Source organism: Excalfactoria chinensis, chromosome 5 (assembly GCF_039878825.1).
Source record: "Excalfactoria chinensis isolate bCotChi1 chromosome 5, bCotChi1.hap2, whole genome shotgun sequence".
NCBI lineage: Eukaryota > Metazoa > Chordata > Aves > Galliformes > Phasianidae > Excalfactoria > Excalfactoria chinensis.
Window position 1 is genome coordinate 46,128,075 of NC_092829.1, and position 21,695 is coordinate 46,149,769.

General features: G+C 51.3%; 1 protein-coding gene and 1 long non-coding RNA gene across 3 annotated transcripts; one reads left to right on the plus strand and one right to left on the minus strand.

The window, feature by feature from the left end:
* Positions 1-1,103: 1,103 nt before the first annotated feature.
* LOC140253321 (scavenger receptor cysteine-rich type 1 protein M130-like) lies at positions 1,104-6,029 on the minus strand. The gene is made up of 13 exons (XM_072338838.1): positions 5,964-6,029; positions 4,838-4,949; positions 4,405-4,725; positions 4,016-4,330; positions 3,632-3,934; positions 3,217-3,531; positions 2,825-3,139; positions 2,446-2,754; positions 2,018-2,368; positions 1,752-1,901; positions 1,577-1,666; positions 1,423-1,506; positions 1,104-1,267 (listed from the first exon to the last, which is right to left on the minus strand). The coding sequence occupies exons 1-13, from the start codon at positions 6,027-6,029 to the stop codon at positions 1,104-1,106; spliced, it is 2,895 nt and encodes a 964-aa protein (XP_072194939.1).
* Positions 6,030-7,654: 1,625 nt separating this feature from the next.
* On the plus strand, positions 7,655-19,962 carry LOC140253480 (uncharacterized). 2 transcript variants are annotated; one of them, XR_011903863.1, is made up of 3 exons: positions 7,655-7,709; positions 15,459-15,600; positions 18,808-19,962. It is a non-coding gene; the product is annotated as an uncharacterized lncRNA (long non-coding RNA). The 2 variants fall into 2 exon arrangements; XR_011903864.1 differs by lacking the exon at positions 18,808-19,962 and adding an exon at positions 16,267-17,039.
* Positions 19,963-21,695: the final 1,733 nt, after the last annotated feature.

Sequence of the window (21,695 nt, forward strand, 5' to 3'; positions counted from 1 at the left end):
TGCGGCCACAGCTCCGCGCCCAGCTGAGGGGCCATGGCAGGAAGGCCTGGCCTGCGCTGCAGGGACGAACGCTGCAAGCCAGGAGGCCGCCATTCCTCCTGGCAGCGGCACACAGCAGTGGCACAGAGCACATGGGCAAGGACAGCCCGTTCCAGGACTTGAACTGAAACCCCAGGGACGGCTGCCCGGCACCTTCCATTGGGAACACACACCAGGGGTGGGAATCCCGACCTCCACCTCTGCAGGTCCTTACAGTGTGTGGTAACAGGCAAGCACAGGAGGTGGCTCAGACCCCTGACCCCAGGTCTCTGGTGTCAGAGGGAGCTCTTCAACATGCGCACTCTTCCCACTGACAACGGAGGTGTCCTCAGAAGGGGAGTTCCTCCCAGCAAGCGCAGGCTGAGAGTCAGCTTACCCAGGTTTGCTTATCAGAACTTGTGAGAAAAGGTGGTGAACGTGTGCGGAGAGACATACGTGTACAGTTATCATCTGCATTTCTGTAACTGCCTTCCTTTTCTGCCCTCTTTGGTTTGTATCTCCCCCACAAGGTTGTTTACAGCTCTCTCCCCCATGGCACACTGGGGGCAGGGGCGCAGTGAGCGAACGGCCGGGTGGTGCTCAGCTGCCTGCCGGGTGAAACCACAGCGTGTGGCAGCGTGCCTGCACCTGTGTGCCTGTGGGGACACACGCTCCTTCCTGTCCTTCCACTGCAGCGCAGCAGCCCTGGGAGACATCCCACCGCCTCTCTGTCCGCTTTCAGACTCTTTCTGGTGTTACCCCCGTGCCCACAGGCAATGGGGATGTCTCTGAAATCCTGCTTTGCCCCACAACCCCAAGGGATGGCTGACGGACTCAGGAACAGGAGCCAGGAATGGAAGTGAGTTTCTGAAAAGATTTGGGGTTTAATAAAGAAGTGATGGGAAGATTCAGAAAAATAATGTAAAACAAAGCTGATCAGCTGTTGCGTCCCAGCATCAGGAAGGGGAATGGAGCAATTTGCTGCTGTTCTGTGCACCGAGCAGGGAGAGGCAATGATGCCAAGGCCAGAACCACCCGTCGCAGGGCACACAGGTCCCAGTTCCAGCATTGTCCCCACAGTTTGCTCACAGCGATGTCCCCAGGGTGCTGACACCAACATCGTCGTAGCCCGTGTCCTCGGGGGGCTGTGCTGGGGCATCCCCGGGGTGGGGAGAGGGAGATGCCTCAGGAACAGCCACAGCATCATCGTAGCCATGCGAGGGGCTGCGCTGCGGCTGGGCAGGGGAGGCTGTAACAGACAGGGAGGGGATGCTGGTAAGGACAAAGTTGGGAAGGGATCTGTGATCTCACCTCTGCATGACTCCCATGTTTGGCTGGGCTCCCACAGAGGGGTGCCCTGTGCCTCTCTGTCCTCACAGTGCACCTCTGTGCCCGTGCCCCTACCTGGGGACACCTGGAGTTCACTCTCCTCTGCACCATCCCCACTGTGATCGGACACCTTTTTCCCTGAGCCCTGGGACAGGGAACCTGGAGGGGAGGAAGTGTGTTGTGGACGTGGCAGGGATGGGAACAGCCCCGGGGGCCAACCGGCTCCCACCTGTGTGGCTGGGCACCTCCTGGTACTCAGGAATCAAGTTGTAGTCAAGCTCCTCATACACAGCCTCGGAGGCAGCATCCTTGCCGTGGCCTGCAAGGCAGCATGCATGGCACCGGTGTCCCCAGTGTCCCCAAGGTGCTTCCCCATACTTTGGGACCCACAGAGAGGTGCCCACCTTGGCACAGGGCCCGTGTACGGTGTGCCTGCACTGCCAGGGTGGCCAGGGCCAGGCACAGCAGTGTCCCCAGGAGCACGCACAGCACCGTGAGCGATGACACGCTCCTTGGTGCTGCTGTCTGCAGTGGGACAGTGCTGTGGGTGAGAGCTGTGGGGCAGTGATGGGAAGGGTGAGGCCTCATGGGGCTCCAATGGCAGCAGTTAGAGGACAGTGAGCACGGGCAGAGCCATTTGCTGAGGCGTCTCTGTCCGGGTGGTTGCTACCTGGGGCTGGGCTGGTGGCCTCACTCCTGTCCCCGGTGTCCTCGTCACATGTGATGTAGGTGATCCCGGTGTCATTGCATTCCTGCAGCTGCCAGGGTGCCGAGGGGCAGTGCCAGAGGGAGCGGGCCCCCTCCTCACAACTCACCCAGCTCAGCCACGCGGGGCCTGAGCCCTCTGCAGGGAAGGCTGCCAGACTTCCCCCATGGCCACATCCCAGCTGTCGGCAGACAGCAGCGGCCGTGGCAGGGCTGGTGCCATTGGCGCAAACATGACCCCACGTCCCCTCATGCAGCACCTCCAGGTGCCCACTGCATCTGCTGCTTTCCCCCGTCAGTCGCAGGTCCAGCAGCCCTGCAATGAGGTCAGGGGATCAGTGCACCCTGAGGGTGGTGGGGCTGCTCCCATTACATGGGGATTGTAGCACTCACCTGAGCACACAATGCCTGCACCGCCACCACGCCGGCAGCCACGCTGCACCGGGGGTGGGCAGTGCCAGAGAGCATCCTCTGACCCAGAGCAGCGCCCAGCACCCGGCCACAGCGTGCCAGTGCCAGGCCCAAAGCGCTCGGATCCAGGTGCCTCCAGGGCCCATCCACAGCCCAGCTGGCCGCAGGCAACATTTGCATCCTGCAGGCTCCAGGTGTCCTGGCAGACGGTGCCCCAGGTGCCCTCGCTGTACACTTCCACCCTGCCGGCACAGCGCCTGGGGCTGCCCGCCAGCCTCAGCTGCTTGCTTCCTGTGTGGGAATGTCAGGCTGGGGATGGGGATGGCAGCATGATGCCTGCGGCCCTTCACAGTGCACTCACCTGAGCAGGCGATGGCCAAACCCGCAGGACTCTTGCTGGGCTCAGTGGCCATCCCTGAGGCGTTACACTGTGCCAGCAGCTCCTCGGTGCCAACGCAGCGCAGCTCCTGTAGCTCCATGGGGCCGGAGCCATTGTCCGGCACAGCATAGATTTTCTCAGGCACACCGCAGCCCAGCTGCCGGCACGCCACAGTGGCAGTGCCGTTGTCCCACAGCCCCACGGACACATGGGCCCAGACTCCAGGGCGCACAGCCACCTCCAGCCGTCCATCGCAGCGGCTCTCCCCACCGTGGAGCTGCAGGGGCTCGGCGACACCTGCAACAGCCTGGCTGTGTCCTGGGGACAGGCAGTGCACCCCACCCGCTGGCAGCTCCCACTTTCCCCACACCCACCTGAGCAGCTGACACCGGCAGTGTGCCCGGGGGGGCATGCGGGCTGCCCCAGCACCTCCACAGGGCACTCGCCCGGGTGCCGCTCACTCCCCCTGCAGCTGAGGGTGTCGCTCCGCAGCCTTCCTCTACCCACTCCAAAGTGGCCTGGTGGCGGAATAGAGATGGCGGAGCCGCATCCCAGGTGGTGGCAGAGCACGTGGGCGTCGGGCAGGTCCCAGGCAGTGGCACACAGGGGCCCCCACACCCCTCGTGCCTCCACCTCCACCCGCCCAGCACAGTCTGAGCCTCCATCTTCCAGCCGGAACCTGCTGTAGGCTGCAGCAGAGGGAGGCTGTTGGGGCTGGTGGGTTGAAACACCCCAGGATGTGCACCACGCTGCAAGGGGCCGTTGCAGATTCATGGTCCCTGTACTTACGGGAGCAGATGATAGCAGCGGGTTGGGTGCAGGTCTGATTGTGGGGAGGCTGTTGTGCACAAGCGGACAGGAGGGGCTCGGTGCCGTTGCACTTGAAGGAACCATCCCAGAATGAGCCTTCTGCTGGTCCAAATTGCCCAGTCACATATAGGGCCAGTGCTGTCCCACAGCCCAGCTCCCTGCAGACAACCTGGGCAGCCATGAGGTCCACATGGCCATGGCAGACGCTGACCCAGGCCTGGCCCTGCCGCACCTCCAGCCTCCCTGAGCACTCACTGTCCCCTCCGACCAGTCGGGAGAACCCTGCCGGGAGAGATGGACTGCTGGGCTCTGGGACATGGGCAAAGGGCACTCCCCACAGTGCTGTGTGTCCCCAGCTCTCACCTTGGCAGACCACAGAGGTGTTATAATCAATAGGAATGTTGTATGGACCCCAGCCCTGAATGTTGCAGTCCCAGATGGCCTTCTCATTCCCCTTGCAGTCGATAACGACCAACATTAGCGGGATGTGTTCATGCGAATTTCGCCAGGTATGTGTAGTGTGAGCAGCTGAGCCACAGCCCAGCTGCTGGCACACCACCTCGGCATGATTCATGTTCCAGTCATTGTCAAAAACAGTGCCCCAGCGTCCCCGCAGCTTTGCCTCCACTCTCCCCTCACAGGGTCCCCCGCCGTCAGCCAGCCTCAGCTCCAGTGCCTCTGCATCAGGGATTGGCTTCAGCCCTCCCCAGGGGTCCAGGCATGGTGTCCCAATCCCAGCCAGCCCACCTTACCTGAGCAGATCACCCCAACATCCCATTCGTGGCCACAGAAATGGTTGCCCCAGCCGAAGTGTGGGCAGTCCTGCAGGGTGGCCTCAGTGCCATCACACAAGTAGGAATGCAGCCAGATGCGTCCCTTGCCCTCCCCAAATGGGGAATATGGGGATGTATGGGCCACCGTGCCACAGCCCAGCTGCCGGCACACCACGCCGGCCTCTTCCACGCCCCACTGGACGTTGTAGCTGCAGACGGAGCCCCATTCGCCCTCATGGTTCACCTCCACCCGTCCCGCACAGCGCCCACCGCCATCCACCAGCCGCAGCTCCTCACTGCCTGTGGACAATGCAGGGAGGTGGCTGAGCCTGGGCGTGCCTGTCCCATGGCTGTAACCCAGACTCTCCGCTTCCCCCCTGTCCCACAGCCACCCCCCTGCCCCACAACTCACCCTGGCAGAGCTGCACACAGAGGAGCAGTCCCAGCACCCTGGCAGGCACCATCATGACCCACAAGCTCAGCTCATGGACCAGCACGAGGAGGGGAGATATAGGCAGCCCCTGCTGGCAGGAGCCAATGGGGATGGTGAGATACAGTGGGAGCCGTTATCAGCAGTGTTATCAGCTGCCTGCTGGGTCCCAGCCTCCAATAACCTGCTTCTTGCCCAAATATGAGGCTGACTCCACTTCTGGCGTCACACAGCCCCACTGGGGTTCTTGGTGCCTGCATGTCCCTGAGGGAGCCAGCCTTCCTGGGTGCTGCGTGTCCCTGAGCTGGAGCTCTGGCTGTGCCCATGCAGAGAGGGTCCCCACAGGGAGAGGTGCGACCCCAGCGGGACCTCCCTCGTCACCCCAGTGCATACCCCATTATGGTGGGGTCCTGGACCTGCCTTTGTAGTTCTGCAGGAAGCAGTGAGGTGAATGAGGTCCCAGTGCTGGTACGGACATGCACAGGACAGCCACCCCCAGCCCTGCATATCAGCCAGGACGCAGCACTGCCTGCATCTGAGGACACGCAGCCTCCACACCTACCCTGCATCATGAGCAGGAGGGAATGGATTCCCCACATCGGGACCCAGTGCCAACAGCAACCACTGTAGCAGTCCCAGGGCTGTCCAGCTGCTTTGGGGACAGCACAGCAACCCCAGCTCCACAGAGGAAGGCTGCAGGGCTGAGCCGGCCCATGTTCCCTCGTGCAGCCCGGTGCTGTTGAAGGAGGAAGTGTGCGATGGCTGCGCGGCCGCTTTCAAAAGCGAAACCCTGCCGTATGAAGGGCTGGGACGTGGGGCAGCGCCCGGCCCCACTGCAGGGTCAGTGCGTGGCGGCACAGCTCGGTGGGCACCGGGGGCTCCTGGGAACACGGCTGTGGGGCCGGGATCCTGCTGAGGGTGTGGGGATGCAAGGTGCGGGATGGGGATGCCAGCAGGGCCCGGGCATCACTCCTGCCCTGCCGTGCTGGCGTTGCAGAGCTCCGGCCCTGCCCTGCACTCACCAGAGCACCAACACGGCCTCCCAGCGGGCTGGAGTGGGGCAAGGGAGGCCGTAGCAGGCCCGCAGCAGGGCTCAGCAGGGCCGGACCTCCAGCTCTGCCAGCAGCACCAGGCGGCACTGTGGCCACAGCTCCGTGCCCAGCTGAGGGGCCATGGCAGGAAGGCCTGGCCTGCGCTGCAGGGACGAGCGCTGCCAGCCAGGAGGCCACCATTCCTCCTGGCAGCGGCACACAGCGGTGGCACAGAGCACATGGGAAGGACAGCCCGTTCCAGAACTTGAACTGAAACCCCAGGGACGGCTGCATACAGAGACATACGTGTGCATTTATCTGCATTTCTGTAACTGCCTTCCTTTTCTGCCCTTTTTGGTTTGTATCTCCCCCACAAGGTTGTTTACAGCTCTCTCCCCCATGGCACACTGGGGGCAGGGGCGCAGTGAGCGAACAGCCGGGTGCTGCTCAGCTGCCTGCCGGGTGAAACCACAGCGTGTGGCAGCGTGCCTGCACCTGTGTGCATTTGGGGACATGCACTCCTCCTAATTAAGCAGACATGTCAGTCTTCTTTATTAATTATTATATTCAGGCTTCTGTTTTCTGGTAAACTGATTTCATAAGGATCTATATGTAAAGGCCAGCCTCTGCTGTCCTGAAGCCCATGGCTGTGGGCTCCCCGTGTGTTCTTGCTGCCCTAAGGATCTTGAACTTCACTGGTGACTGCACTGCAGTTAAGGCTGCCCTTGAGGTTCTTATTGCCCTCTTGCCCCTCTGTGTGAGTGAGAGAGAGCACCATCACAGCTCCTCTGCCTGTTGGCTTTTCAATCACTAGGAGGAGGAGCATGTCACCAGTATATAGGAACCTGCTGGAATGTTTTTGCCTGGCCGTTCTGTCCTTCCAATTGGTATTGGGCTTGTTGATGTCTCCCAGACCTGCTTCATCCCCTGAACCTGCTTTCTTTCCCAATATGAGTTTTGGCTCCATTTCTGGTAGCCCCAGGATGGGACCTTGGTACAGTATGTCCCTGAGATGAGCCAGCCTTCTTGGGCTCTGTGTGTCCTTGAGCTGGGTCTGGGGCTGTGCCCATGGAGAGTGGGCCCCTAAATGGGCAGGAGTATCCCCAGATGGGAAAGTTTCCTCTGCATGGGGACCCTTTGTTGGCATCAACTGCATGCAGCTGCTGTGCCTCCTGCATTGCTGGAGATAGCACTGTGGCTTTGTGCATCCTTGGGGTTGCAACCTAGGTAGCCTGGGGCCCTAGCAGGGCCCAGCGACCTGGAGAGCTTTGTGTATAATGAGCTGTGGCACAGTCCTTGAGGGGAATGTGCCACCTGCAGGGAAATGTTATAACTGTATGAAGTGATGCTCCTCTACTTGAGACTCCAGCATGAAGGTAGGTGATTCACTCCCCTGCTTTGGTACTCCAGATGCCTATAGACTGAAGGAGGAGATAGAGATGACTTGGACCTCTGATATGATGTCTCTTACTTCTGAGAGAACTCTTTCACGTGTGTCCCCTTCCCACTGACAAGCAACATGTTCTCAGAACTGGTGATCCTACTAACAAGCGCAGGGTGAGAGTCAGCTTGCTCAGCCAAATATGCTCATCAAGGCACCTGGCTGTGAATTTCTGCTGGCCACCCAGGCTTCCTTTGCTGGCAATAAATCAAGTGAAACAGGTGATTGTAAATGATCTAATGATTGCAAATGGACTTCAGATGACTCAGACTGGCATTTTTGGCAGTTAAAAGGAGGTGTAAATTGTTTGAGTTGTGTAGTTGGATGGTATTTTCTTGGTTTTTGCTATAGTGGGACAGAAGTCTCCTCTGCAAATCCCCAGGTTAGTGGTAAACTGGGGAGAGGGAGGAATAGGAAGCCAGTTCATAGCCACAATGGTCATGTATAAGTGTTTGTGTTAGGAGAGTGCTCTTTTAAGACATTCTGATGTTGGGCCTTTTCCAGTACGGCAATGAATACTAAAAGCAGGAATTGATGGGATCCAAATCTGATCTGTCATGCTCATCAATGAGGGTATGTGAGTGTGTGGCAGTGTTTATTCCAGCTGGGTTAACTGATTGAAGACTTCTGTGTTATGATGGTAAGAAGAAAATACAGGAGAACAGTGCTGAGATGCAGACTTGATGAAGTGAAAATGGAAATGGTCATAAGAAATAAACCTCTGGCTATGTTAGTAGATGAGCTATCAAGGTACAGGTGCCACTTCCAGAAATATAAACCTGGACTTTGCAACCGATAAGATGGTGAACAAGGGCAGGAGCTGGACTAGGTGGAGTGCAAGAAAACTGCATTGCTTTGGGAGGCCATGGTAGGAGCAGGAGGAACAAAGCGGGGAGATTGGTAGAAAGGGTATGAGTGTGTATGGGAGATTGGTAATCACAGCCTGAACCTCTGATTAATCAGCTGAGGCAAGTATGGGGTCAGCTGTGGGAGCACAGGTGAGAGTGATGTAGCTGTGCTCCCGGAAGGGGTGGAGCTTGACTCCATCCCCTCTGAGACCTCATTTAAGGGCTGACTCCCACTGGAGCAGTATCTCTTGGAGATCGCTCACCAGGGAGGACTGCCTCAGCTGCTTCAGTCAAGGCACCACCGTTGGTGAGTTTTCCCTTTACTCATTCACTTATATACCTTCTGTACATTTTGTTTCCATCTGTACATTTAAAACCAATACATTTGGCGAGCCAGGCAGGAGCCTGCAAATATCGGAAAAAAAAAAAAATGTCTTTCCTGTGGAATGTGTTTAGCTGGTTCAAGGGGGAGAAGATCACCCCCTTAGGGAAAATCCTCCCTGGACAAATACCAGGGTTTGAGGCGTCCCCATATTTTCAATTAGCGACGATTATCGAACAATGGGGGCCCTTACGGGTAACGGGCAATATGTCCCCTTACCATCTAACTGAATACTTTCAGGGGTTGCAAAAAGATATTTTGACAACCAAAGAAAGGCAAATGGCTGCATCCATGGCTGCTTGGCCTTTATTGAATGCTTTAAATCAGGCAGAGGTTAAATCAGATAAGATTGAACATGAAAATCAATTATTAAAAGCCCGCATTGAAAAATTGGAGGGCGAAATTAATCTATTAACGGGGAAAAATTCATCATTTTTTTCAAACACCCCCCAAATTAGATATATTACAATGGATGATAGTAAGGATCCTGAAACATCGGATCAAACTAAGGTCACTAAATCTGACCTAGAAGAGCCACTTAAGACGGACTTATTAGAAGTCCGTCCTATGGTAACCCAAAAAACAAAAAAAGTCCAGGAGCGACCAGCAGGGGTGCCTCCTGATCAATGGACCCCTGCTGACTCCTATTTACACGTAACAGCACGTCCATATACACCCACTGAACTTATGGATCTAGTACAGCGCTTCAGGCAAAGACCAAGGGAAAGTGTCCCAGCCTGGCTGTTACGATTATGGGACTCGGGAGCAGAAAGTGTAATAGTTAGCGGCTCCGAGGTATCTAAACTAGCAACTATAACAGTCCATCCTGCCCTGAGGCAGAGATTGTACTCAGGGTCCCAGTTCCCTGAAGAGAATCATTCGATCGTAGATTGGATAATGGCTGCCTGCCGTATGGTATGGTCAAATAAAACAGACATGCCAATACATACAGGAATGTGGTCTTCTATGGAAGACCTACAAAATTATATCCGGGAACTAGGCATGCGAGAGGCTGTCTATGAAGATGTATCTGTTAGTCCGGACATGGTGAAGTTTTCCGCGGGAATGAGGGACCTAATCTTACAACAGGCTCCCTCACATATGTATGGAACATTGGTTTCTATATTGAATCCTCTAGTGGCCGCAGAGGCAGCAGTCCAGCATGCTGCCCAATTGGTAGCGGACCTGGGGGAAACGGAGCGCCTAAGAACCAAGCGCAATATTAGAGTAATTGAAGATCCTGAAGTTTTTCCAATAGCCCGAGCCAGGAGATCGGCTCCACGAACCCCTCGGGCGGGACCCATTAGGGTGTCCCGAAAACAAATGTTTAATGATCTACTCCGAGCAGGTGTTCAATTTGCCAAAATTGATGGGCAGCCCAATCACGTTCTGCTTCAGTTGTGGAAACAGCTGAAGGATGAACAAAAATTTCAAAACCGCCCCAAAAGACCGGGGATAAGGCTTATAGAACGACGACCAACAACAGTTTGGAATCTAGAAGACTTTATCGTGCCAAATAGGAAAAAGAGGCCACCTCAGGTGCCTCGGGTCACAGTACCAGAGGCATCAGAGGTAAAAGACTTGAATCTGGCCCAGTTTATGGCGTGATGAGGGACGTCAGTCACCCTAGGGCCTCTAGACGGGACCGGAGGCCCTATGTGGAATTGACAATATATTGGTCCCGAGAAAATGTGCAGAAGGTTATGGCCCTCGTTGATACGGGGGCGGAAACATCTATAATTTATGGAGACCCAACAAAATTCAGAGGGAACAAAGTAATGATTGGAGGCTTTGGGGGACAGACCGTTCCAGTCACCCAAACTTGGGTAAAATTGGGGGTCGGGCGCCTCCCACCACGGGAGTACAAGGTATCTATTGCTCCAATTCCGGAGTACATATTGGGAATTGATATCTTGTGGGGTCTGGCTCTCCACACAACAGTGGGAGAGTTCCGGTTGCGGCAGAGATGCATTAGTATCCGGGCAATTCAGACAATATTGAGAGGCCATGCAAAACATGAGCCTATTTGTCTGCCCAAGCCACGTCGGATTACTAATGTAAAACAGTACAGACTCCCAGGTGGGCAGGATGAAATAACAAAAACAGTGCAGGAATTAGAAAGAGTGGGTATTATAAGGCCTGCACATAGCCCGTACAACTCCCCAATATGGCCAGTGCGAAAATCGGATGGAACATGGAGGATGACAGTGGATTACAGGGAATTAAACAAGGTCACGCCGCCTGTTCATGCAGCCGTACCCAATATTGCCTCCCTAATGGACACACTAAGTAGAGAAATTAAAACGTATCACTGTGTCCTAGACTTAGCGAATGCATTCTTCAGTATTCCGATTAGTGAAGAATCACAAGACCAGTTTGCATTCACATGGGAAGGCAGGCAGTGGACTTTTCAGGTTCTGCCGCAAGGGTACGTGCATTCACCTACTTTTTGTCATAATTTGGTGGCGCGTGATCTGGCTAAGTGGCAGAAGCCACATAATGTAAATTTATATCATTATATTGATGACCTCCTGTTAACGTCCGATTCATTAGAGGCGGTGAGACAAGCAGCAGATTTATTGATAGCTTATCTGCAAAAGAGAGGGTGGGCTATAAACCCACAGAAGGTGCAAGGTCCGGGGCTATCTGTAAAATTCCTGGGAGTAATTTGGTCCGGAAAAACCAAAGTACTACCCAGTGCAGTAGTGGATAAAGTCCAAGCGTTCCCAGTCCCTACAACATCAAAACAGCTACAAGAGTTCTTAGGTATATTAGGGTATTGGCGCTCCTTTATACCTCACTTAGCTCAGTTGTTGAGGCCATTGTATAAGCTTACCAAGAAGGGTCAATCGTGGAACTGGGGGAAGGTAGAACAAGATGCTTTCCAACAGGCAAAGCTGGCAGTTAAACAAGCCCAGGCATTGGGTATATTTGATCCGACCCTCCCAGCTGAACTAGACGTTCATGTTACCCAGGATGGTTTTGGCTGGGGCCTGTGGCAACGCCAGAGTTCTGTTCGAACCCCCATTGGATTCTGGTCTCAGGTTTGGCACGGAGCAGAAGAAAGATACAGCATGATTGAAAAACAGTTATTGGCTGCCTATTCAGCGTTACAAGCGGTAGAGCCAATAACGCAAACAGCAGAGGTTATAGTTAAAACTACATTACCGATCCAGGGGTGGGTAAGAGATCTAACTCACCTTCCTAAGACAGGGGTGGCCCAAGCACAGACGGTAGCACGATGGGTCGCCTATCTAAGTCAAAGAAGCAGCTTGTCTTCGTCTCCACTCAAGGAGGAATTACAGAAGATCTTAGGCCCAGTGACATATCGCAGTGATACGCCGAAAGAACCAATGGTCGCTCCACCAGAGAAGAGCCCTGTTCAGGAAGGAAGATATCCTATTCCTGAAGATGCCTGGTATACGGATGGGTCCAGCAGAGGCAACCCGAGCAAGTGGCGAGCTATAGCATACCATCCCTCTACTGAGACAATCTGGTTTGATGAGGGGGATGGTCAGTGCAGCCAATGGGCAGAATTACGAGCCGTGTGGATGGTTATAACTAAAGAACCTGGTGATGGCATCCTGAACATCTGTACGGATAGCTGGGCCGTGTACCGGGGGCTTACTCTGTGGATTACGCAGTGGGCTACCCAGGAATGGACTATCCACGCCCGACCGATCTGGGGGAAAGACATGTGGGTAGACATTTGGAATACAGTCAAACACAGGACGGTATGTGTCTACCATGTCTCTGGTCATCAACCCCTGCAGTCACCAGGAAACGATGAAGCGGACACACTGGCCCGAGTTCGATGGATTGGGAATTCACAATCCGAAAATATTGCCCGATGGTTACATCAGAAGCTACGGCATGCTGGACAAAAGATAATGTGGGCAGCTGCTAAAGCATGGGGGCTGCCTGTACAGCTATCTGATATCGTCCAAGCATGTCAGGACTGTGACGCTTGCTCGAAGATGAGACCAAGACCGTTGCCTGAAACAACATCCCACATTGCTAGAGGATATAGTCCTCTTCAGAGATGGCAGGTTGATTACATTGGGCCCCTCCCTCGGTCTGAGGGGGCGAGATATGCCCTGACCTGCGTTGATACTGTAAGTGGACTGCTGCAAGCCTATCCCGTACCAAAGGCAAATCAAGCATATACAATTAAGGCACTCACTAAACTGATGTCTGCATATGGGACACCTCAAGTCATCGAGAGCGACCAAGGGACTCACTTTACTGGAGCGATGATACAGCGCTGGGCAGAAGAGAACAACATTGAATGGCGATTCCATCTGCCATATAATCCAACAGGGGCAGGCCTTATTGAACGCTACAATGGTATTCTTAAGGCTGCCCTGAAGACAGACTCCCAGTCCCTGCAGGGGTGGACAAAAAGATTATACGAAACCCTGCGGGACTTGAACGAAAGACCTCGGGATGGCAGACCCAGTGCTCTGAAAATGTTACACACTATATGGGCCTCCCCTCTTAGGATTCAAATTACAGGTGCTGATAATGAGGTAAAACCGCAGGTTGGTAATGACAATAATCTTCTGCTCCCTGCCCCTGAGAATCTAAAACCAGGAATCCATAAGATAAATTGGCCCTGGAAGGTGCAAGTAGGACCCAAGTGGTGTGGCCTACTTGCACCTTGGGGGAGACTATTGGAGGTGGGAGGTTCAGTTACCCCCTCGGTGATAGGTACATGGCCTACTGACATCGTGGTCAATACTCCGGTCTTTATTGCTAAAGGGACACCCATCATGTCCCTATGGCAGATCAGGACTCCTCCTCTGGTGCCAGATATAGTTATACAGCCACAGATATCTGGCCAGAGGGTATGGTATCGGAGGCCGGGACATAATCCGGTGCGAGCAGAAGTATTGACCCAAGACAAGAATACGGCCTGTATCTTGCCCTGGAGGGCAGACCTTCCTCTCCTGGTACCCTTGAAACATCTGTATTACTCTCCCTAAGATTCTAAGCCTCTAGGACCATCAGAGAACAATTTGTGTGGACTGATAAAACGCAAATGGACCTGCACCTCGAGATGGCTTGTCTCCAGTAACATCTATCAAGCACTGGCCCACGGAAGATCGTGAATACCCATCCAATCATCATTTGAATAACATCAGCATTCGGTGCGACGGGAAATTGTATCAGCGTCGCGTTGGGTCTCTGTGATAAGGGAAAACTCACCTAATTATTGGTTCACGCTGTGAAGGGGTGGAGTGTATGGGAGATTGGTAATCACAGCCTGAACCTCTGATTAATCAGCTGAGGCAAGTATGGGGTCAGCTGTGGGAGCACAGGTGAGAGTGATGTAGCTGTGCTCCCGGAAGGGGTGGAGCTTGACTCCATCCCCTCTGAGACCTCATTTAAGGGCTGACTCCCACTGGAGCAGTATCTCTTGGAGATCGCTCACCAGGGAGGACTGCCTCAGCTGCTTCAGTCAAGGCACCACCGTTGGTGAGTTTTCCCTTTACTCATTCACTTATATACCTTCTGTACATTTTGTTTCCATCTGTACATTTAAAACCAATACAGAGTGCATGTGAGGATCTGAGGCTGCTGCTTACCTCAAGCACAGGGTTCCGTGCCTGTGCTCCCCAAGTCCTCTGTTCCTGACCTCAGGAACAGGTCTGGTGGGCATCAGCACAGCCAAAACCTGCACATTATTTTTTCCCAGAGGGGCCCCTGCAGTGTAGCTGTTAGTCACAGGCTGGGCTAGGCCTAAGAGTGGGGAGATGCCCTGACATTATGGGTAGCCTTAGGCAGTCAGGTGAGAGGGAAGTGTCACTTGGATTTGTTTTGCTGCAGGAAAGAAGGCTAGGATGAATTATGACACTGCTGTACATCCTGAGGAAGCAGAGCTAATGTATATGAAGACCAGCAGAGTGGAAAGTACTTACAGGAAAATGAGCCTTCTTGCTTTTACAATGACAGGATTAGGCAGGTATGTTAGCAGTGCAGACTGTAATGATCCTGGAGGATAGCAGTGGCAGCTCCCTGCTGTCCTTCCTCCCTCTCTTGAATTCTGTCTTGTATAAAGCAAGGAAAACCCCCTGATTTCCTACAGTAATAAAAAAACCTGCTCTTGGCAAGTGAATGCTGTGTTTCCCTGTTTGGTTACTGCAGACCTCAGGCAAAATGTGTTGCCTAAAACTGAAGTGTTGACCCTTTCTCAAGGAAGAAAATGAATAAAGGTTGTATGCTAGCTCAGAAGAGGCTTTGCTTCCCAGCCTTAGAGTTTGGTTGCTGTCACAGATGCTGTTTTACACAATTCTGATATTCCTGCCTAAAAAGTAAACAGAACCTGACTGAGACTAAAGGTCTGCCTGACTGTAAGGAGCCCTGTGTTGGTGGTGACACAGGAAGTTGAACTGCTCCTACCATGTCTTGCCAGAAGAAGGCGCTTCTGAGAGACCTGGTGCCAAAAATAATATAAAAAAAATCTGGTTGATGTGAAGTGAAAACGGTGTCATTTCTTCCTGTTTCTCAGTCTCACGATGCACTGTTGTTTCTTAGACTGGATGTGGTTATAGAGACAAATTAGTTCTCGGTGTCCTTCCTTCTTCCTTTTCAGCTACCCGAACTTACAGCTTAGTTCCTTTCAGGTTTGTTTTGATAGGCTTCTGTATGACTATCACTGTGATGTGGCAAGGGCAGTTCAGGCTGAAGTCGTTCAGGAAGAACTCCTTTCTCTTGAACTGAGCCACTTCTGAATCGAGCAGATTTCTGACCTCTACAGTAAAGCAAGTAGATACAGAACCCTTCCCACCTGAGGAAGTTTGTGATGACATGGGGCCTTGCAGGCACTACAAAGCTCAGGATGCAAAGGAGAAAGGTTTTTAGAGGCAAACACTGGAAGTGAATGGGTCTTCTCTTTCAGGGCTGGCAGCTGTGGTCTATTCTGCTCATCTAGAAACATTTATGTTTACAGAGGGGAAAGTAGACCCAATTGACTCCAAGAATATGAGAAGATGAAGAAATCAGAGAATCCATGCCTCATCAACACCAGCTTTTCTTAACAAGTGAGTCTCTGGACAAGTAAAGAAGGTAGATAAATGGTGGAGTTGTTTTGTGGAGATTCATATTCTGCCCAAACACTACTCTGCACTTCAAACAGTATGACCTGCAAATGTTACTTGTCTGTAATTAGTACCAATCACAATTGCTGGTGAACTATGCATGTGTGGTTCTGACTCATTAGATTTCTTAACTCCAAGGGTGTTTTTTAATAGGGCTATAGGACAGCCTGTTCCTTGTCTGCAGGTCTGAATTGACTGATCAGAGAGGCAATGTGCTATGGGAGTAGGTGTTAAATGAGAACAAAGTTTAATGGAAAATCCATTTGACCCTTCTTTCTGAAACTGAGGCACTTGGGATAACAAGTGAGCAAAGGGCTGGTGTGTACACTTCTTGCTGGGCAGGGTCCTGGGCTCAATGCAGCACTATTCTCAAGGGAGCCTCTGCTATAGCGAGGGCATTATGGGCAGGGAAAGAAGCATGAATTGCCTATGTCAGGCAGTATTCAGTGCCAGTTAAGATTCATTATGCCGAAGGATGCAGGCAGTTATGAATTCCAGTAAAAGACTGTGTGATCATGTGGGGATAGTTCCTCTAGTTGATTTTACTGACAGAGTTTCCTGGATTAAGTAACAGTGCTGCAATTCTGGCTTATTTTTCTTCTCAATCAGGGAATTTGTGTCTTACATGGTGACCTCAGTAACATCCACATGGTTTAGCATCTGAGCCGCTCCCTCCACCACCCCGTGATTTTAGCTGAAGTCAGCCTGTTGCTCAATCTGCGCCTCCTGACCGGAGAAATGCTTTGTAAGAGAAATCAGTACAGTCACTTCTGCTTTAGGGCTGATTTAACATCTTCACAGCTCAGCATCCATGGCATCTTGGCCAAGTCCTAGGTGTTCAGTGGGCAAAGGGGAGCTGCCCAGGCAGCCTACTCAGACCATAGAAAGGTATATACTCCCCAGTGGCATCAAGAAGGGCTGTTTCTGGCATGAACTGGGGGAGTCAACTCCAGTTGTGGCAGAAGAATGCAGACCTCATGCCAGTATCTGCAATGGTCACTTCTATGAAGGCCCCTGTAGGACAATAAGGAGCTTCTACGTGGGGAGATTTTCAGTCTGCATGTTTTGTTCTTGAAGTGTCCAGCTTTTGCCAGTCCGTGTCTGAGGAACATCTGAGAGCTTTCAAAAGCAACCAAGTGCACCAAGCAGAGGCAAGGAGCAGAAATCTGTTTTCTGGTCTTACTTGGAAGTTCATGATTTGACTGGTTTCAGTCTTGGTCATCTCTGGCTTACTGAGACAAGTTTGATGAAGGGTGTCCATGCATGACTGAGCAGGCCTGCTTATAAGACTGAGCAACTGAGGGGAGGGAGGGATGTGTTAGGTCAGGTTAAGTATTCCACCAACCTTCTAAACCTGAAATGAAGCTGGCTGCAGTTCTAGATGAGAGCCTGCACTATTTACTAACTCATGAGACTAATAGTAAGAGCATTTAACTGGAGCCTCTTTCCAGAATGCTGACCTAAATCATGGGGCAATGTTATCTGATTGCCAAGGTATAAGAGTCTGATGGTCTGTCTGGGTTTAATGATTCCTCCTGATCTGCTTTGCACAGAATCTGTCAATACAGCCAGTGCTATGGTCTGAAAAAGCCCAATGTGACTGCTAAGGAATGCATATACTCCTTTCTGTAGCACCACATGCTCCTGCAACTGCCTTTCCATGTAGCTGGCTGCAAGGGCTTGTCCTGAGAGTTTTTTTCTGGTTGCTGAAACATTGGACTGTGCCCACAGATAACAACGTGTGATGAATTTATGCACAGTCCTCATAACCAATCCTATGTAATAATATCTAGTCAAGCTTTGCCTCACTGTAGCCTACTGACATTTTTTCCTTGTTTTATTTCCCCATCCAGTTAAACCATTAAGATCCAAACTGTAAAATGGTGTCTCGGGGATGGACAGTAATTATTGATGTGAACACACACAGGCAGGTGGGCAGCCTGATTGGGGTGCAAAGCCATGGGATGAGGAAGCCTTAGAAGAGCAACGTGGCTGCACCTCAGATGGCCTCAGCTGATAGCACTGGGGACAGACAGGATGGGCACATGGTTAGTTTATCTCTGATGGATTACCCAACAAAATCACATCTTTTAGTAAAAAAAAGGTACGTTCAGTCTGTGCATTCCACTTCTTTTTTCCTTCTTGAAAGCTGCCTGACCCTTCATGAAGACTTGAGCATCTATCCGTGTTTGGCAGTGGAATTCGTGATAGGATGAAGGTTTCTGATGTACTGAGAAACTTCCCAGTGGCTGTTGACACAGGCTGTAATAGGAACCAAATCTAGAGCTTCTGACTCACAGCACTTCAATTAGGATAAACGGGGCTGGTACATGCTAGTAAATGCACCAAATCTTGCTTCTGGCCATGCTGAGCAGGCAGAACTATTGTAATATTAATTAACATTGCTCTTCCTCACCCTCATGCCCCAAGCGCTTTTTCCTACCGACGCATGCCAAGGAAGACAAATTAAATTAGAAGGATATTCTGAACAAATTAGAGAGGCGACACCTCCCCGAGCAGTCAGATTAGACTCTGTGCAAAAATATTTGGAGGCAGGGGGGGACATAAAAATTCTAACAGCATAGAAAAAGTGTCTGCTCAAAATGGATCTTGTATTACTTGCCTATAAAGCACAGACTTTTCTATGTCAGAGCTGCTAACTGTCTCCTAAGCACGTTTCCTTGAGTAACTTTCTGTTAGCCTTTGTGTTTCTGCCATTGGACTGTGCTTCCAGGAACTGGCAGTTCTGTGTAACCGGCCATTTGCATCCAGAGCTGCAAGTACTCTGTGAAACCTGCTGCCTAAAACCGGAGTTTCCCCAGGAAATTGCGCACCTAAGTGAGACAACAGAGGAACTGAACAGTGAAAACACCCAAGGGGGGCATGGGAGGGGTTTGCAGTCAGTGTTCTGTGTGTAGGATTTCTCATAGAACAAGCAGAGCCCAGATGTTCTCAGTAAAAAGGGCTTTCAAAACAGTCAAGACCAGTGTCAAATTTCCAGGCACGTGATGGAGCTTGGAGCCAAGTTTGGGGTTACTGTTGTGTTTACCCAAAGTCTGTGAGCTGTATTGCACCGAAGGCTGTGTGTGGGTGGAATGAAATCCTCTGTAACAAATATTTGACCGGACGTGTGGTTTATCTTATTTACAGGACTTTGAGCTTTGAAGAAAGGCTGCTTTGTTTTTGTTACTGTAATATTTGAGGCATATTCAGCTATCTCTTGCTTGCTGGATCTAGACCAGGAGTTGTGTTTTTAACACAGATGTGTTAGGACTCTAACCATTAAGAAACCAAGCGTTTTAAAGCCAGAGGGGAACCACTTCTACAGATGATCAATGAAAACACTGCACATTCTTCAGCGCTCTGCCTTGCCTGACTGCAGTGACCTCTGCCCACATGGAGGAACGCCTCTTGTCAAAGGTCGACCTGGGTGCCTAAGTCACATGCTATGATCTTGCTAAGGCAGTGAATCAGCAAAAAATCCAACTCCCGTTTTTACAAGCTTAGAATTTACTTTTGGTGTGTACTGTCCAGCGTCACACACCTCGTGTGCCATTCACTCTGCTGAGAAACTCTGAGGTGTGTAGAAACAGCACACATATTTTTTCTGTATCTAGGTACACCTTGACCTCTGTCAACCAATTCTGACTTGATGGCTCCTGTATATCTTCTATATATATCCTGTATATCTAAAGAAACACCTGTCAAAGGAGCTCGGATTATTTTTCCAAACTGAAGTTGATGTCTCAAGCTGTCACGTGAAGGAAACTAAGTGTTACTGTCCTTGAGATGGCTGACTTTCTGATCTGAGCTTGACATATAACAGTTACACTGTAAACAGCGAGAGATTTTGCTACATTGTTTCAGATGGGATCTGAAACAGAGATTGTCTTCAACAATTTGAGGCTTGTGTGAGCAAACAATAAACGGCCTTTTGCCTGTGGGCAGCAGGGAGAACACTTCTGCTTCGCACCAACAAATAGCTAAGAGGCAACACAGCTGCAAAGTAAGGCTGTGCATGCTGTCAGCTAAGTTGATGGATCAGCCCCTGGGCAGCTGTGATGTTTGTGTGCAAAAGGATACTGAAAGAAATAATTTGGACTACTGGGCTCTTTTTCCTCAGTACACCAAGATCTTTCATCTATTGCCTTTGAATGAAAAGGGCCAGGATCTCCCCACTGCTCTGAATAGTTTAATGAGTAATGGTCAGACATGCAATCAGCTACTAGTTGTTGAAAGCAATATGACAGAAAGTAGTGTGCAAAGCATTGCTGGATGCAGAAAATGTGCTTGCCGGTTAACAGATATGAATGTCATTTGATGTGAAGCCCGGACAGAGCATGATAATACTTCTGCCAGGCTGCTTCCTTAGCATGCCCATAACTGCACTCCTGGAGGATGAAAGAGGGCTTAACACAAGCCAAAGGAAAACATGATAGAATCAAGTTAGAGCACTGTGATGGTAGTTTGAGACAGAGAAGTTTTGGTTATAGCTAAACCTGAACGCTTTCAGACAAGAGTGAGAGACAGGCCTTCTGTTTGTCCCCAAGATGCTGTGATGCATGGCCTTGCAGCCCAATGTTTCTCATTCTGACCAAGCAAATCTGCTGCTGTCGATGTTGTGAAACTTGTGATTGATCTAAAAAAGCAGAATTTACAACTTCCCTTATCTTACTGACATTTGATCACGGGTGGTACAGACTGTTCAAACTACAGAGGAAATATTCCTGTTATTAATAGGGTATTTGCTCAGTTCCTTAGGAATTGTGCTGTTGCACAGCCTTTCATGAAACACCGTAATGAGGATTTATGCGTGCTTGGTCACAATGAGACTGGAAAAACACAACAAGCTATGGTTTGCAATCTACAAGCTGCTGGGCAAATCGTTTGGAAGTAGGTTCAAGGTTAGCCTTTCTGGAATACTGAGCTGTGCTCTGCCATCGGCTGGCAGTACAGAGGCCTGCCTGATCATAAAGCTATAAAGGGGTTTGTGCTTTGAGAGCACAACTGACTTTAAGCACGCAAAATGCCAGCCAAAAGCAAGGTTTCAGCTTCCAGCTGCTGAAAATACCACACTATGTAAACAATAATGCAAGTCTGCCCAGCGGTTACAACTTTCTTTCTTCCTTTACATAAGCATTAGCGTGGGAGGAGAACAGGAGAATTCAAATGTAGCTGGCAGCCTGAGAAGCGAGAGGTACCATCCACCTTAACTTCATGATCTTAATTACTCCTGACTGTTAACTGACAGGAAAGCTGTGAGACAAAGGAAGGCAATAGCTGCCCGTTTCTTTCAGACATCCAGCTAAAAAAGCAAACACACCCCTATGCCGTCACCCGCGGGCAATCACAGGTTCAAAGAGCAAAGAAAACTTTGCAGAACGGGGCCTGTCGGAGGAAAAATGAAGTCAATCAGAGCTTGTAGGCTCAGTGATTCATATTGCCATTGCTTGGAGAACTTCTGACACATGTCAGCATTTTCTGTTTTCCTACTAGAAGTCAAGGTCTGGGGAGCTCAGTGTTTATGGTGGGTATCTGTGGCCCTCGAGGCTGCTCGTACAGCCTGCCTGGAACGTCAGATAGCAGAAAGTCAAACGTCTATTGGAAATAAATGGAACTGAACAGCTGAAATAATCATCTCGTTTCAGAAGTCCCAGTTGGACCTTTGATTTCCCAGTTATCTCTTTATTATTCATCGTGACATTTGAACTGATGTCCTAAAGCTCCCGCCAGGTAAATGGAACAGCAGCAGGCAGGCCATGCTTGGAGTCTTTGTGCGCACACGGTGCCTTTGTTCATTGCTCTGCTAACATGCAGCGAGTTTCCTTCCCGAGGTCATTAGCAACCAGCAGCCATCACTGCAGGTGCCCATTAATTAGTGTCTCGGAGCACTGTGGATGTACCGCTCCGCTGCATCTGTTTCTTGGGCCGGCTCCTTGGGCTAACCAAGGATTCTGACCTTTATTTAATGGTCCCTCGCATGTCCTCAGTGTTGAGGCAGTACCCAGAGCAGGGCTTGGTCACTGTGGGGAGGAAGT